The sequence below is a fragment of the Oncorhynchus clarkii genome, chromosome 9 (genome assembly GCF_045791955.1).
Source record: "Oncorhynchus clarkii lewisi isolate Uvic-CL-2024 chromosome 9, UVic_Ocla_1.0, whole genome shotgun sequence".
NCBI lineage: Eukaryota > Metazoa > Chordata > Actinopteri > Salmoniformes > Salmonidae > Oncorhynchus > Oncorhynchus clarkii.
Window position 1 is genome coordinate 66,940,055 of NC_092155.1, and position 14,880 is coordinate 66,954,934.

Sequence of the window (14,880 nt, forward strand, 5' to 3'; positions counted from 1 at the left end):
CAGTTGGTGCTGCGGTAGCGAAGTGGCAAGGGCATTATTGAACCCCTCCCAGTGGTCCTGGTACTCTTCAGAGCAGGCGGAAAGGTCCGGGGCAATTTCCAAGCCCCCTGGAAAATGTCCTGGGGCAGGCAGAGCTGACTTCAGGCAATGCACGTGGCAGGATGGGCTCCAGCCCACGATGGCACCAGTAGCCCAGTCAATGGAGGTATTGTGTAGCTGGAGCCAAAATAATCCCAATACCTCAGGAACCTGTGGAGTCTCAACCTGCAGGAATTGGATCGTCTCGCTGTGGTTCCCAGACACTCGTAGGTTGACAGGTGTGATCTGGTGGGTGACCCAGCCTATAGAGCGCCCGTCCAGCGTTCTAACACCCACGGGAATGGGATTGGAGAGGGGTTGAGTGGGGATGCCCAGCTCGGACTCCAGGGTGACATCCATGAGACTCACATCGACCCCCGAGTCGATGAATACCTGGATAGACTTGGACTGGTCGCCCCACAGCAGGGTGGCATGGAGAGGTGGGAGAGTAAGGGGAGAATAATAATTATCTTTAAGACCCACCAGAGTACTCACTCCAATGAATAAGCTGGGTCTCTTGAAGGGACATAATGACTGACAGTACCGCAATACAGACAACTCTGGGTGTTCAGCCTGTGTACACGTCCGGCTGAAGGCAGCCTAGCCCTGCTGAGCTGCATCGGCTCGGGAAGAGGCAAGTCGTCAGTCTTCGGAGGCTCTTGGAGGAACTCGGGTAAGCTCGGGTCCTCTCTGGGACTTCCGGAGTTCATCAGATGCAAGGTGGGATCCTTGAGTAAGCGATTGGGACCGCAATCAGACATCTTCTCCTTCCTACGTTCCTGTAAACATCCATCGACCCGGATGGTTAAGGCGATGAGTGAGTCGAGATCTGTTGGTAGTTCCCGGGCTGCAAGCTCGTCCTTCACCCCCGGCAATATTCTATGCAGGAACGTGTCGAACATCGCTTCCGGGTTCCAGGTACCCTCCGCTGTCAATGTACAGAACTCCACCACATAGTCTGCCACACTGAGGGAGCTCTGCCGAAGCTGGAGTAACTTCCCGGCAACCTCTCTCCCCAACACTGGAGCCTTAAAAACCTTTCTCACCTCAGCCACGAATACCTCCAGACTGAGGCAGACGACGGATTGTTGCTCCCACATTGCCGTGGCCGAGGCAGGTGCCCTCCCGGACTTCAGCATAATAATGTACATTATCTTCGGGCGGTCCGAGGGGAACGAAGAAGGCTGCAGCTCGAAAAAGGGGGAGCACTGGGAGCGAAAGGCCCGGCAGTTTCTGGAATCTCCATTGTATCGCCCCCGGGGGAGGTAGGCTGGGTTCCTGGGAAACCGGGGTGACGGCACTGCTACCAGACGGGTTACTGAGGGGCTGGGAGGTTACCGTCATGGTAGGCTGCCTAGTAGGCAATCCACGGAATTGCTCCTGTAAAGCGTCCAATGCAGGGTCGTGGCGTTCGGCCACGTCCTGGAACCCTTCCATCAGACCACGAAGCATCTCCTTGTGTCAACCAATGAGGGCTCCTTGGGAGGAGATGGAGATGCGGAGCTGGTCCAAGTCTGCTGGGTCAGTCATGGCCAGTTCGTACTATGAGGAATCAAGGTAAGACCTAAGTGCAGACTGTGTGAAGTAACTATGTTTATTGTAACCACAGCGCCAGGCAAACGACAGGTCAAGGCAGGCAGGGGTCGATAATCCAGAGGTGGAGCAAAGGCACAGGACGGCAGGCAGGTTCAGGGTCAGAGACAGGCAGTGGTGAGGCCGGCGGGTACAGGCTCAGGGCAGAAAAGTTCAAAAACGAGGAGGACAAGAAAAAGGGAGACTAGGGAAAAACAGGAGCTGAGACAAAACGCTGGTAGGCATGAACAAACAAGACGAACTGGCAACAGGCAGACAGAAAACACAGCTAAAAATACACAGGGGATAATGTGGAAGATGGAGCGACACCTGGAGGGGGGTGGAGACTAGCACAAGGACAGGTCAAACAGATCAGAGCGTGACAAATACTTTCACATTATCAGCTTGTGTTTGTTTACCTCTGGTATGTTTAACCATCTCTATGTGCATGTCATCTAAATGTGCTATGTACAGTGGGGAGAACAAGTATTTGATACACTGCCGATTTTGCAGGTTTTCCTACTTACAAAGCATGTAGAGGTCTGTAATTTTTATCATAGGTACACTTCAACTGTGAGAGACGAAATCTAAAACAAAAATCCAGAAAATCACATTGTCTGATTTTTAAGTAATTAATCAGCATTAATTACTTACAGCCCGTCGCTAGTGCTCAATGAGACAAGGATATCCCTACCGGACAAACCCTACCTAACCCGGACGACGCTAGGCCAATTGTACATCGCCCCATGGACCTCCCGGTCACAGCCAGCTGCAACAGAGCCTGGGCTCGAACCCTTAGTCTCTGGTGGCACAGCTAACACTGCAATGCAGTGCCTTAGAACACTGCGCCACCCGGGAGAGTGGACGTTTCATTTTTTGCTGAGTTTACACATACATATACAGTGGAAGTCAGAAGTTTACATACACTTTGGCCAAATACATTTAAACTCCGGTTTTCACAATTCCTGACATTTAATCCTAGTAAAAATTCCCTGTCTTAGGTCAGTTAGGATCACCACTTTATTTTAAGTTTGTGAAAGGTCAGAATAATAGTAGAGAGAATGATTTATTTCAGATTTTATTTCATTCATCACATTTCCAGTGGGTTAGAAGTTTACATACACTCAATTAGTATTTGGTAGCATTGCCTTTTTAACTTGGGTCAAACGTTTCGGGAAGCCTTCCACAAGCTTCCCACAATAAGTTGGGTGAATTTTGGCCCATTCCTCCTGACAGAGCTGGTGTAGGCCTCCTTGCTCACACACTCTTTTCCAGTTCTACCCACAAATTGTATATGGGATTGAGGTCAGGGCTTTGTGATGGTCACTCCAATACCTTGACTTTGTTGTCCTTAAGCCACTTTGCCACAACTTTGGAAATATGCTTGGCGTCATTGTCCATTCAGAAGACCCATTTGCGACCAAGCTTTAACTTCCTGACTGATGTCTTGAGATGTTGCTTCAAGATATCAACATACTTTTTATTTTTCATGATGCCATCTATTTTGTGAAGTGCACCAGTCCATCCTGCAGCAAAGCACCCCTATAACATGATGCTGCCACCCCCGTGCTTCACGGTTGGGATGGTGTTCTTCGGCTTGCAAGCCTCCCCATTTTTCCTCCAAACATAACGATGGTCATTATGGCCAAACAGTTCTATTTTTGTTTCATCAGAACAGAGAACATTTCTCCAAAAAGTATGATCTTTGTCCCCATGTGCAGTTGCAAACCGTAGTCTGGATTTTTTATGGCGGTTTTGGATCAGTGGCTTCTTCCTTGCTGAGCGGCCTTTCAGGTTATTTCGATATAGGGCTCATTTTACTGTCAACATGGATATTTGTGTACCTGTTTCCTCGAGCATCTTCACAAGGTCCTTTGCTGTTGTTCTGGGATTGATTTGCACTTTTCGCACCAAAGTACGTTCATCTCTAGGAGACAGAATGCGTCTCCTTCCTGAGCGGTATGACAGCTGCGTGGTCCCATGGTGTTTATACTTGCGTACTATTGTTTATACAGATGAACGTGGTAACTTTAGGCGTTTGGAAATTTCTCCCAAGGATGAACCAGACTTGTGGAGGTCTACAATTTGTTTTCTGAGGTCTTGGCTGATTTCTTTTGATTTCCCCATGATGTCAAGCAAAGAGGCACTGAGTTTGAAGGTAGGCCTTGAAATACATCCACAGGTACACCTCCAATTGACTCAAATGATGTCAATTAGCCTTTCAGAAGCTTCTAAAGCATGACATCATTTTCTGGAAATTTCCAAGCTGTTTAAAGGCACAGTCAATTTAGTGTATGTAAACTTCTGACCCACTGGAATTGTGATACAGTGAATTGTATGTGAAATAATCTGTCTGTAAACAATTTTTGGAAAAATGACTTGTGTCATGCACAAAGTAGATGTCCTTTCCGACTTGCCAAAACTATTGTTTGTTAACAAGAAATTTGAGTGGCTGAAAAACGAGTTTTAATGAATCCAACCTAAGTGTATGTAAACTTCCGACTTCAACTGTATACATGTATACAGAAAGTAAACAGGCCCCTTCACTTGTCCACATGTTGTTACATTACAGACTTATTCTAACATGTATTTAATCGCTTTTTTCCCTCATCCATCTACACACGATCCCCCATAATGACAAAGCAAAAACAGATTTTTAGAAATATCACATTTACATAACTATTCAGACCCTTTACTCCGTACTTTGTTGAAGCACCTTTGACAGCGATCACGGCCTCGAGTCTTCTTGGGTATGACGCTACAAGTTTGGAACACCTGTTTTTGGGAGTTTCTCACATTCTTCTCTGCAGATTCTCTCAAGCTCTGTCACGTTTGATGGGGAGCGTCGCTGCACAGAGATGTTCGATCGTGAACCTTCGCCCCCCAGTCTGAGATCCTGAGAGCTCTGGAGCAGGATTTCATCAAGGATCTCTCTGTACTTTGCTCTGTTCATCTTCCTCTCGATCCTGACTAGTCTCCCTGTTCCTTCCGCTGAAAAACAGCCCCACAACTTGATGCTGTCACCCCCATGCTTTACCGTAGGGATGGTGCCAGGTTTCCTCCAGACATGACGCTTGGCATTCAGGCCAAAGAGTTCAATCTTGGTTTCATCAGACCAGATAATCTTGTTTCTCATGGTCTGAGAGTCTTTTAGTACCTTTTGGCAAACTCCAAGCGGGCTGTCATGTGCCTTTTACTGAGGAGTGGCTTCCGTCTGGCCACTCTACCATAAAGGCCAGATTGGTGAAGTGCTGCAGAGATGGTTGTCCTTCTAGAAGGTTCTCCCCTCTCCACAGAGGAACTCTGGAGCTCTGTCAATGACCATCGGGTTCTTGGTCACCTCCCTGACCAAGGCCCTTCTCCCTCGATTGCTCAGTTTGGCCGGGCGGCCAGCGCTAGGAAGAGTCTTGGTGGTTTCAAACTTCTTTCATTTAAGAATGATGCAGGCCACTGTGTTCTTGGGGTCCTTCAACGCTTCAGACATTTTTTGGTACCCTTCCAGACAATTCCTTCGACCTCATGGCGTAGTTTTTAATCTGACATACACTGTCAACTGTGGCACCTTATATAGACAGGTGTGTGCCTTTCCAAATCATGTCAAATCAATTGAATTTACCACAGGTGGACTCCAATCAAGTTGTAGAAACATCTCAAGGATGATCAATGGAAACAGGGTGCACCTGAGCTCAATTTTGAGTCTCATAGCAAAAGGTCTGAATAGTTATGTAAATACGGTATATCTGTTTTTTTACTTTTAATACATTTGCAAAAAATATAAAACCTGTTTTTGCGTTGGCACTGTGGGGTATTGAGTGTAGATTGATGAGGAATATTTTTTATTTAATCCATTTTAGAATAAGGCTGTAATGTAACAAAATGTGAAAAACGTCAAGGGGTCTGAATACTTTCAGCCACAAGAGCGTTAGTAAGGTTGGGCACTGATGTTGGGTGATTAGTCCTGGCTCGCAGTCATCGTTCCATTTCATCCCAAAGGTGTTCGATGGGGTTGAGGTCAGGGCTCTGTGCAGACCAGTCAAGTTCTTCCACACCAATCTTGGCAAACCATTTCTGTATGGACCTCGCTTTGTGCATGGGGGTGTTGTCATGCTGAAACAGGAAAGGGTCTACCCCAAACTGTTGCCACAAAGTTGGAAGCACAGAATCATCTAGAATGTCATTGTATGCTTTAGCGTTAAGATTTCCCTTCACTGGAACAATGGGGCCTAGTCCGAAATCAAAAACAGCTCCAGACCATTGTTCTTCTGTTTTAGAGTCCAATGGCAATGCGCTTTACACCACTCGTGCCGACGTTTGGCATTGCTTCCATGAAGCTCCTGACGAACAGTTCTTGTGCTGACGTTGCTTCTAGAGGCAGTTTGGAACTTAGTAGCGAGTGTTGCAACCGAGGACAGACCATTTTTACAAACTATGAGCTTCAGCACTCGGAGGTCCCATTCTGTGAGCTTGAGTGGTCTACCACTTAGCGGCTGAGCCGTTGTTGCTCGTCGACGTTTCCACTTCACATTAACAGCACTTACAGTTGACCTGGGCAGCTCTAGCAGGGCAGAAAGGTGATGTACTGACTTGTTGGAAAGGTGTCATCCTATGACGGTGCCACGTTAAAAGTCACTGAACTCTTCAATAATGCCATTCTACTGCCAATGTTTGTTTATGGAGATTGCATAGCTGTGTACTCGATTTTATACACCTGTCACTAATGGGTGTGGCTGAAATAGCCAAATCCACTAATTTGAAGGGATGTCCACATACTTTTGTATATATAGTGTATATCACAGGAGGTTGGTGGCACCTCAATTGGTGGGGACGGGCTCGTGGTAATGGCTGGAACGGAATTAGTGGAAGGGTATCAAATACATGAAACACATGTTTTGATGCCTTTCCATTTGCTCCGTTCCAGCCGTTATTATGAGGCGCCCTCACTCAGCAGCCTCCACTGATATATACAGTGCCTTGCGAAAGTATTCGGCCCCCTTGAACTTTGCGACCTTTTGCCACATTTCAGGCTTCAAACATAAAGATATAAAACTGTATTTTTTTGTGAAGAATCAACAACAAGTGGGACACAATCATGAAGTGGAACAACATTTATGGATATTTCAAACTTTTTTAACAAATCAAAAACTGAAAAATTGGGCGTGCAAAATTATTCAGCCCCTTTACTTTCAGTGCAGCAAACTCTCTCCAGAAGTTCAGTGAGGATCTCTGAATGATCCAATGTTGACCTAAATGACTAATGATGATAAATACAATCCACCTGTGTGTAATCAAGTCTCCGTATAAATGCACCTGCACTGTGATAGTCTCAGAGGTCCATCAAAAGCGCAGAGAGCATCATGAAGAACAAGGAACACACCAGGCAGGTCCGAGATACTGTTGTGAAGAAGTTTAAAGCCGGATTTGGATACACAAAGATTTCCCAAGCTTTAAACATCCCAAGGAGCACTGTGCAAGCGATAATATTGAAATGGAAGGAGTATCAGACCACTGCAAATCTACCAAGACCTGGCCGTCCCTCTAAACTTTCAGCTCATACAAGGAGAAGACTGATCAGAGATGCAGCCAAGAGGCCGATGATCACTCTGGATGAACTGCAGAGATCTACAGCTGAGGTGGGAGACTCTGTCCATAGGACAACAATCAGTCGTATATTGCACAAATCTGGCCTTTATGGAAGAGTGGCAAGAAGAAAGCCATTTCTTAAAGATATCCATGAAAAGTGTTGTTTATAGTTTGCCACAAGCCACCTGGGAAACACACCAAACATGTGGAAGAAGGTGCTCTGATCAGATGAAACCAAAATTGAACTTTTTGGCAACAATGCAAAACGTTATGTTTGGCGTAAAAGCAACACAGCTCATCACCCTGAACACACCATCCCCACTGTCAAACATGGTGGTGGCAGCATCATGGTTTGGGCCTGCTTTTCTTCAGCAGGGACAGGGAAGATGGTTAAAATTTATGGGAAGATGGATGGAGCCAAATACAGGACCATTCTGGAAGAAAACCTGATGGAGTCTGCAAAAGACCTGAGACTGGGACGGAGATTTGTCTTCCAACAAGACAATGATCCAAAACATAAAGCAAAATCTACAATGGAATGGTTCAAAAATAAACATATCCAGGTGTTAGAATGGCCAAGTCAAAGTCCAGATCTGAATCCAATCGAGAATCTGTGGAAAGAACTGAAAACTGCTGTTCACAAATGCTCTCCATCCAACCTCACTGAGCTCGAGCTGTTTTGCAAGGAGGAATGGGAAAAAAATTCAGTCTCTCGATGTGCAAAACTGATAGAGACATACCCCAAGCGACTTACAGCTGTAATCGCAGCAAAAGGTGGCGCTACAAAGTATTAACTTAAGGGGGCTGAATAATTTTGCACGCCCAATTTTTCAGTTTTTGATTTGTTAAAAAAGTTTGAAATATCCAATAAATGTCGTTCCACTTCATGATTGTGTCCCACTTGTTGTTGATTCTTCACAAAAAAAATACAGTTTTATATCTTTATGTTTGAAGCCTGAAATGTGGCAAAAGGTCGCAAAGTTCAAGGGGGCCGAATACTTTCGCAAGGCACTGTATATTCTGTCAGAGGAGAGAGAGGAGGCAGATAGAGGAAGGAAGCTAGGTAGTAACAGGGATATGTCCTTCAGAATCTTCTCTGGTTCTCATGATGCTATGCTCTACCTCAGGGGTGTCAAACTCATTCCACGAAGGGCAGAGTGTCTGCAGGTTTTTTTTTCTTTCTTCCAATTAAGATCTATTAGACAACCATGTGAAAGGAGTTCCTTATTAATTAGTGACCTTAATTAAGTACAAGGGTGGAGCGAAAACCTGCAGACACTCTGCCCTCCATGGAATGAGTTTGACGTGTGCTCAACTACCAAGACAACATGCTCTATGTGTGTGCTCCGCTGCCCCCTGGCAGACTTTAGTGGTACTACAGCCTACCTTGCTCCTCTCTGCCTTCAGAATTAGAGTATAACACATATCATCATTATGGTGAGTGAGGCTGCACCACCACTTGCTGTCCCTGTGAGCACCTCACTGCCTTAGCCTACATGCTCATCAGACATCACCACATATTGTGGTGTTGTCAATAAAGTTGCGTAATCCGCTGGCATCCATGACATGCACCACAGTCACCAAACAGTCATCCAACAGTCACCCAACACTTATGAGATAAGGTGTTATGTCACGTGGCGCAACAGGATTCATTGCAACATGACAAGACAACCTAGTTTCAGTAGCCATAAAACATTAGTTACACACACCTACTATTCAGAGAGCTGGGTCAATGATGATAGCCATTAAAGCTACATTCCACACACACTGGTCATCAACACACTAACACAAACTGTATGTTTAACATAATGTATGCTCTGTTTTAGAATGCTGAGGCAATAGGTTAACAATGTGTATCATGTGTACCAATTTAACAATGTGTATCATGTGTACCAATTTAACAATGTGTATCATGTGTCAAATTCAGACTGTTCTTGAGATCCAATGAAATTAAAACTGTTCTTGAATCAAATTCAGACTATTCTTGAGATCTAATCAAATTCAGACTGTTTTTTTAATGTATTTGTTTTAACCTTTATTTAACTAGGCAAGTCAGTTAAGAACAAATTCTTATTTTCAATGACAGTTTAGGAAGAGTGGGTTCAGGGGCAGAACGACAGATTTGTACCTTGTCAGCTTGGGGGTTTGAACTTGCAACCTTCTGGTTACTAGTCCAACACTCTAACCACTGCCACCCTGCTTTTCCTGAGATCTAATAAAATTCAGACTATTCCTGAGATCTAATCAAATTCAGAATGTTCTTGAGATCTAATCAAATTCAGAATGTTCTTGAGATCTAATCAAATTCAGACTGTTCTTGAGATCAAATCAAATTCAGAAAGTTCTTGAGATTGAATCAAATTCAGACTGTTCTTGAGATCTAATCAAATTCAGAATGTTCTTGAGATCTAATCAAATTCAGACTGTTCTTGAGATCAAATCAAATTCAGAAAGTTCTTGAGATCGAATCAAATTCAGACTGTTCTTGAGATCTAATCAAATTCAGAATGTTCTTGAGATCTAATCAAATTCAGACTGTTCTTGAGATCAAATCAAATTCAGACTGTTCTTGAGATCTAATCAAATTCAGACTATTCTTGAGATCTAATCAAATTCAGACTGTTCTTGAGATCTAATCAAATTCAGACTATTCTTGAGTTCTAATCAAACTCTCTCTCTCTCTCTCTCTCTCTCTCTCTCTCTCTCTCTCTCTCTCTCTCATTATGACTCACCCTTCCTGAGCCACTGAATGTAAGGGGTAGGTTGAGACCTGATGCCCCCAGAGTTTTGCACTATGTATTGCTATGTATTAAATAAAGGTTAAATAAAAAATGTTTTACAAAAAATGACAGTATCACAGTTTGACTATAGGTGGCAGCATAGCCCCTGAGACTAACACTGCCTGGCTTCATGCCTTCCGGCTGTCTGGCTGTCAGGGCGCTTCTCTGACGCCTTAGTAGTGATGTCCAGGTCCTATTACAGGACCACAGAGAATCACCTAGCTTAGTAGTGAGTAGTGACTCACTCTCTCTAACCTGGGAATAAAACCTGATGTGACCAATGCAGCTCTTCATGACTCATATCTGGGTTGGGGTCAATTCCATGTCAATTCCAGTCAATATAGGAAGTGAACTGAAATTCCAATTCCAATTATCTTTACTGCTTTTCAATTAGAAAAATTTGGAATGAGGAATTTTGGTTTACTTTCTAAATTGACTGGAAACATATAGATTCAAAGCCATATACTTTAGAGCACACAGCTCATCATCCTACGCTAGCTTTAAATGTGTTGATAATCCCTTACATTCTTTTGTATGACAAATGCAACATTGTCCCTTTGTCTCTTTCAAGGGTGCTTATTGGTCACATGATAGGAGCATAGAGTATACCAGGGCCCATATCCACAAAGAGTCTCAGAGTAGGAGCACTGATATAAGATCAGTTTGGCCTTTTATGTCATGATGAATATATGATCTAAATTACAGGGGGGACACGTTCCTAAATCAGCAGTCCTACTCCGAGACGCTATTTTAATACGGGCAAAGAGCAGAGGCCCATGCATCGCTGAACCTGGTTTACACTGACTTGAAGCTCAGCTCAGCACAGTGAAGAATGAGATCACTCAAACCAAGATCTTTGGAGCGGAACCAACGGCTGTTAGGCTATTCAAATTAATTAACAAACGACCTTAAATTAAAACAGATCAGACAAGGAGGGCATTTATCAATTCAATAGGCACTCTCAGAAATGTGGCCTCCCTCCAGTCCGTCATTCCTCGATGCCTGCACGGCACCAGTCACAGACAGACAGACAGACAGAAAGACAGACGGACAGACAGGTGGCCAGACATTCGGTAAGAACAACACAAATATTTACTGTACTGTACATGTCAATGAAAAATTCACAGTAAAATTGTATTTCTGTACAATTTCAAGGAAAATACTCGACATTGCCGTTGAGCAATTGTTTACTTCAAATTTGACTTTTTACTGAAATGCCTCAGCAGCATCATATCTCAGGTTTTTTCTTTTAGTTTTGAAAGAAAAATATAATAAAATGAACAAACACTGGTAATAAAGAAGCAGCCAATCCAGAATGTTGTCACAGAGAGGTCTGATAAAGTGCATAATTAACATCACATCCAGATGGTCTTGTCTTTTATTTCAAGCAGCCGAGCCAGACAGCCAGCCAGCCAGCCAGACAACCGAGCCAGCCAGTAGCCAGCCAGTAGCCAGCCAGTAGCCAGCCAGCAGCCAGCCAGCCAGCCAGTAGCCAGCCAGCCAGTAGCCAGCCAGACAGCCAGCCAGACAGCCAGCCAGTAGCCAGCCAGCAGCCAGCCAGCCAGACAGCCAGCCAGACAGCCAGACAGCCAGCCAGACAGCCAGCCAGTAGCCAGCCAGCAGCCAGCCAGACAGCCAGCCAGCCAGCCAGCCAGTAGCCAGCCAGTAGCCAGCCAGACAGACAGCCAGCCAGCCAGCCAGACAGCCAGCCAGCCAGACAGCCAGCCAGCCGAGCCAGCCAGTAGCCAGCCAGTAGCCAGCCAGCAGCCAGCCAGTAGCCAGCCAGCCAGCCAGTAGCCAGCCAGCAGCCAGCCAGTAGCCAGCCAGTAGCCAGCCAGCCAGTAGCCAGCCAGCAGCCAGCCAGTAGCCAGCCAGCCAGCCAGCCAGCCAGTAGCCAGCCAGCCAGCCAGCCAGTAGCCAGCCAGCAGCCAGCCAGTAGCCAGCCAGCCAGCCAGCCAGTAGCCAGCCAGCCAGCCAGCCAGTAGCCAGCCAGCAGCCAGCCAGTAGCCAGCCAGCCAGTAACCAGCCAGCCAGCCAGCCAGCCAGTAGCCAGCCAGCTGAGCCAGCCAGCAGCCAGCAAGTAGCCAGCCAACTAGCCAGCCAGCCAGGACATATCTGACCAATCTCTGAGAGACAAGTCAATCTCTTCTGGGCTCTGCCAATACAGTCTCCTCAGACAGCTAGAGGATAAATCCCTGGTTAGCAACAAAAACACAATCAATAAAGATAGCATGCAAACAAACCACAGAGGAGGGAACCAATGGGTGGAGAGGAGAGAGAGAGAGAGAAAGAAAGATGGAGAAGGTGCTGAAGATAGAGGGGTGGAGAGAGAAGGATGGATATATGGAGAGGGAGGGTGAGAGGGGGATAGAGAGAGATTCATGAGAGAGAGAGGGATTGTGAGGAGGAGAAGTAGGGGTGCATCACATAAAGTGAGGAGGAGGCGATACAAATAAAAGTAGGGAAGGATGAGGAATATTCGCGGAGAGAGCAAATTAAGAGAGAGAGATAGAGAGAAGAGATAGGGGAGACAGAGAGAGATAGAGAGGGAAGTGAATGAATGAAGGAGAGAAAAACGGGAGTGTAGAAGTGATTTATGCTAGTCGTATAATTTCATAAAATGCCACTCCCCTCTCGCTCGCTCCTCTCTCTCTCCCTTTCTTTCTCTCTCTTTCTCTCCCTATCTCTCCTAACCTCCTCAGCCCTCCACCTCACCAACCAGGGTGTCTCTCACTCCTTCTCCTCTTCCTCTCTCACACCAAGACAGACCTGCGCGTCTTCTACCGTCACCTCCCTCACCAGCCGAACTACTCTCACCAGCCTCCCACCCTCACCAACCTAACTACACTCACCAGCCTAGCTACCCTCACCAGGCTCACCAGCCTAACTACTCTCACCAGCCCCCCACCCTCACCAACCTAACTACACTCACCAGCCTAACTACCATCACCAGGCTCACCAGCCTAACTACTCTCACCAGCCCCCCACCCTCACGAACCTAACTACACTCACCAGCCTAACTACCCTCACCAGCCTCACCAGCCCAACTACCCTCATCAGCCTCACCAGCCTAACAACCCTCACCAGCCTCCCCACCCTCACCAGCCTAACTACCCTCACCAGCCTAACTACCATCACCAGCCTCCCTACCCTCACCAGCCTAACTACCCTCACCAGCCTAACTACCCTCACCAGCCTAACTACCCTCACCAGCCTCACCAGCCTAACTACCCTCACCAGCCTAACTACCCTCATCAGCCTCACCAGCCTAACTACCCTCACCAGCCTAACTACCCTCACCAGCCTCACCAGCCTAACTACCCTCACCAGCCTAACTACCCTCACCAGCCTCACCAGCCTAACTACCATCACCAGCCTCACCAGCCTAACTACCCTCACCAGCCTCACCAGCCTAACTACCCTCACCAGCCTAACTACCCTCACCAGCCTCACCAGCCTAACTACCATCACCAGCCTCACCAGCCTAACTACCCTCACCAGCCTAACTACCCTCACCACCCTCACCAGCCGAACTACTCTCACCAGCCTCCCACCCTCACCAACCTAACTACACTCACCAGCCTAACTACCCTCACCAGCCTCACCAGCCTAACAACCCTCACCAGCCTCACCAGCCTAACTACCCTCACCAGCCTAACTACCATCACCAGCCTCACCAGCCTAACTACACTCACCAGCCTAACTACCCTCCCCACCCTCACCAGCCTAACTACCATCACCAGCCTCACCAGCCTAACTACCCTCAACAGCCTAACTACCCTCACCAGCCTCACCAGCCTAACTACCCTCACCAGCCGACCTACCCTCACCAGCCTCACCAGCCTAACTACCATCACCAGCCTCACCAGCCTAACTACACTCACCAGCCTAACTACCCTCCCCACCCTCACCAGCCTAACTACCATCACCAGCCTCACCAGCCTAACTACCCTCAACAGCCTAACTACCCTCACCAGCCTCACCAGCCTAACTACCCTCACCAGCCTACCTACCCTCACCAGCCTCACCAGCCTAACTACCATTACCAGCCTCACCAGCCTAATTACACTCACCAGCCTAACTACCCTACCCACCCTCACCAGCCTAACTACCATCACCAGCCTCACCAGCTTAACTACACTCACCAGCCTAACTACCCTCCCCACCCTCACCAGCCTAACTACCCTCACCAGCCTCATCAGCCTAACTACCCTCACCAGCCTAACTACCCTCACCAGCCTCACCAGCCTAACTACCCTCACCAGCTTCACCAGCTTAACTACCCTCACCAGCCTAACTACCCTCACCAGCCTCACCAGCCCAACTACTCTCACCGGCCTCACCAGCCTAACTACCCTCACCACCTTCACCACCATCAACACCATCACCACCCTCACCAGCTAACCAATGACTAAGATTCTGCCCTGATTCAACTGCAGCACTTTGCAAATGGAAGACTGGACATAATTTCCCTAAAATGCTGGGGGGGGTTTATCACCCATTTCCCTTTTATCAGCCTGCCCCGATGCATGATTGATAGCTGATGGCCCCACTGACAACTCAACGTTTTTACGGCCAGATTTATAGGCTATCTGCTCCTGGCTTTTTACTGCTTAAACTCTGTAAAAAAGTATTATTTCTCAGATAAGGAGAGGGAGGACGCAGTGTGTCTTATGTGTAGGGAACAGTATAACACAGACAGCCTAAATGTATGTAGAACTATGAGAAAGGGAGAAAGACAAGAACATCACATCACTGCATTGCAGTTTGAACTGGTGTTGGGACTCTGCTGGGGTTCTGAGTGAGCTTTCACACACGAACAGTGGCAGTGGCTAAACATGCCACCGCCAAGTACCGAACAGCACAATGA

General features: G+C 46.8%; 1 protein-coding gene across 1 annotated transcript; it reads left to right on the forward strand.

Moving 5' to 3' along the window:
• The first annotated feature begins 1,622 nt into the window (after positions 1-1,622).
• Positions 1,623-14,414, forward strand: LOC139417605 (uncharacterized). The gene is made up of 2 exons (XM_071166818.1): positions 1,623-1,635; positions 12,991-14,414. The coding sequence occupies exons 1-2, from the start codon at positions 1,623-1,625 to the stop codon at positions 14,412-14,414; spliced, it is 1,437 nt and encodes a 478-aa protein (XP_071022919.1).
• The last annotated feature ends 466 nt before the right edge of the window (positions 14,415-14,880 follow it).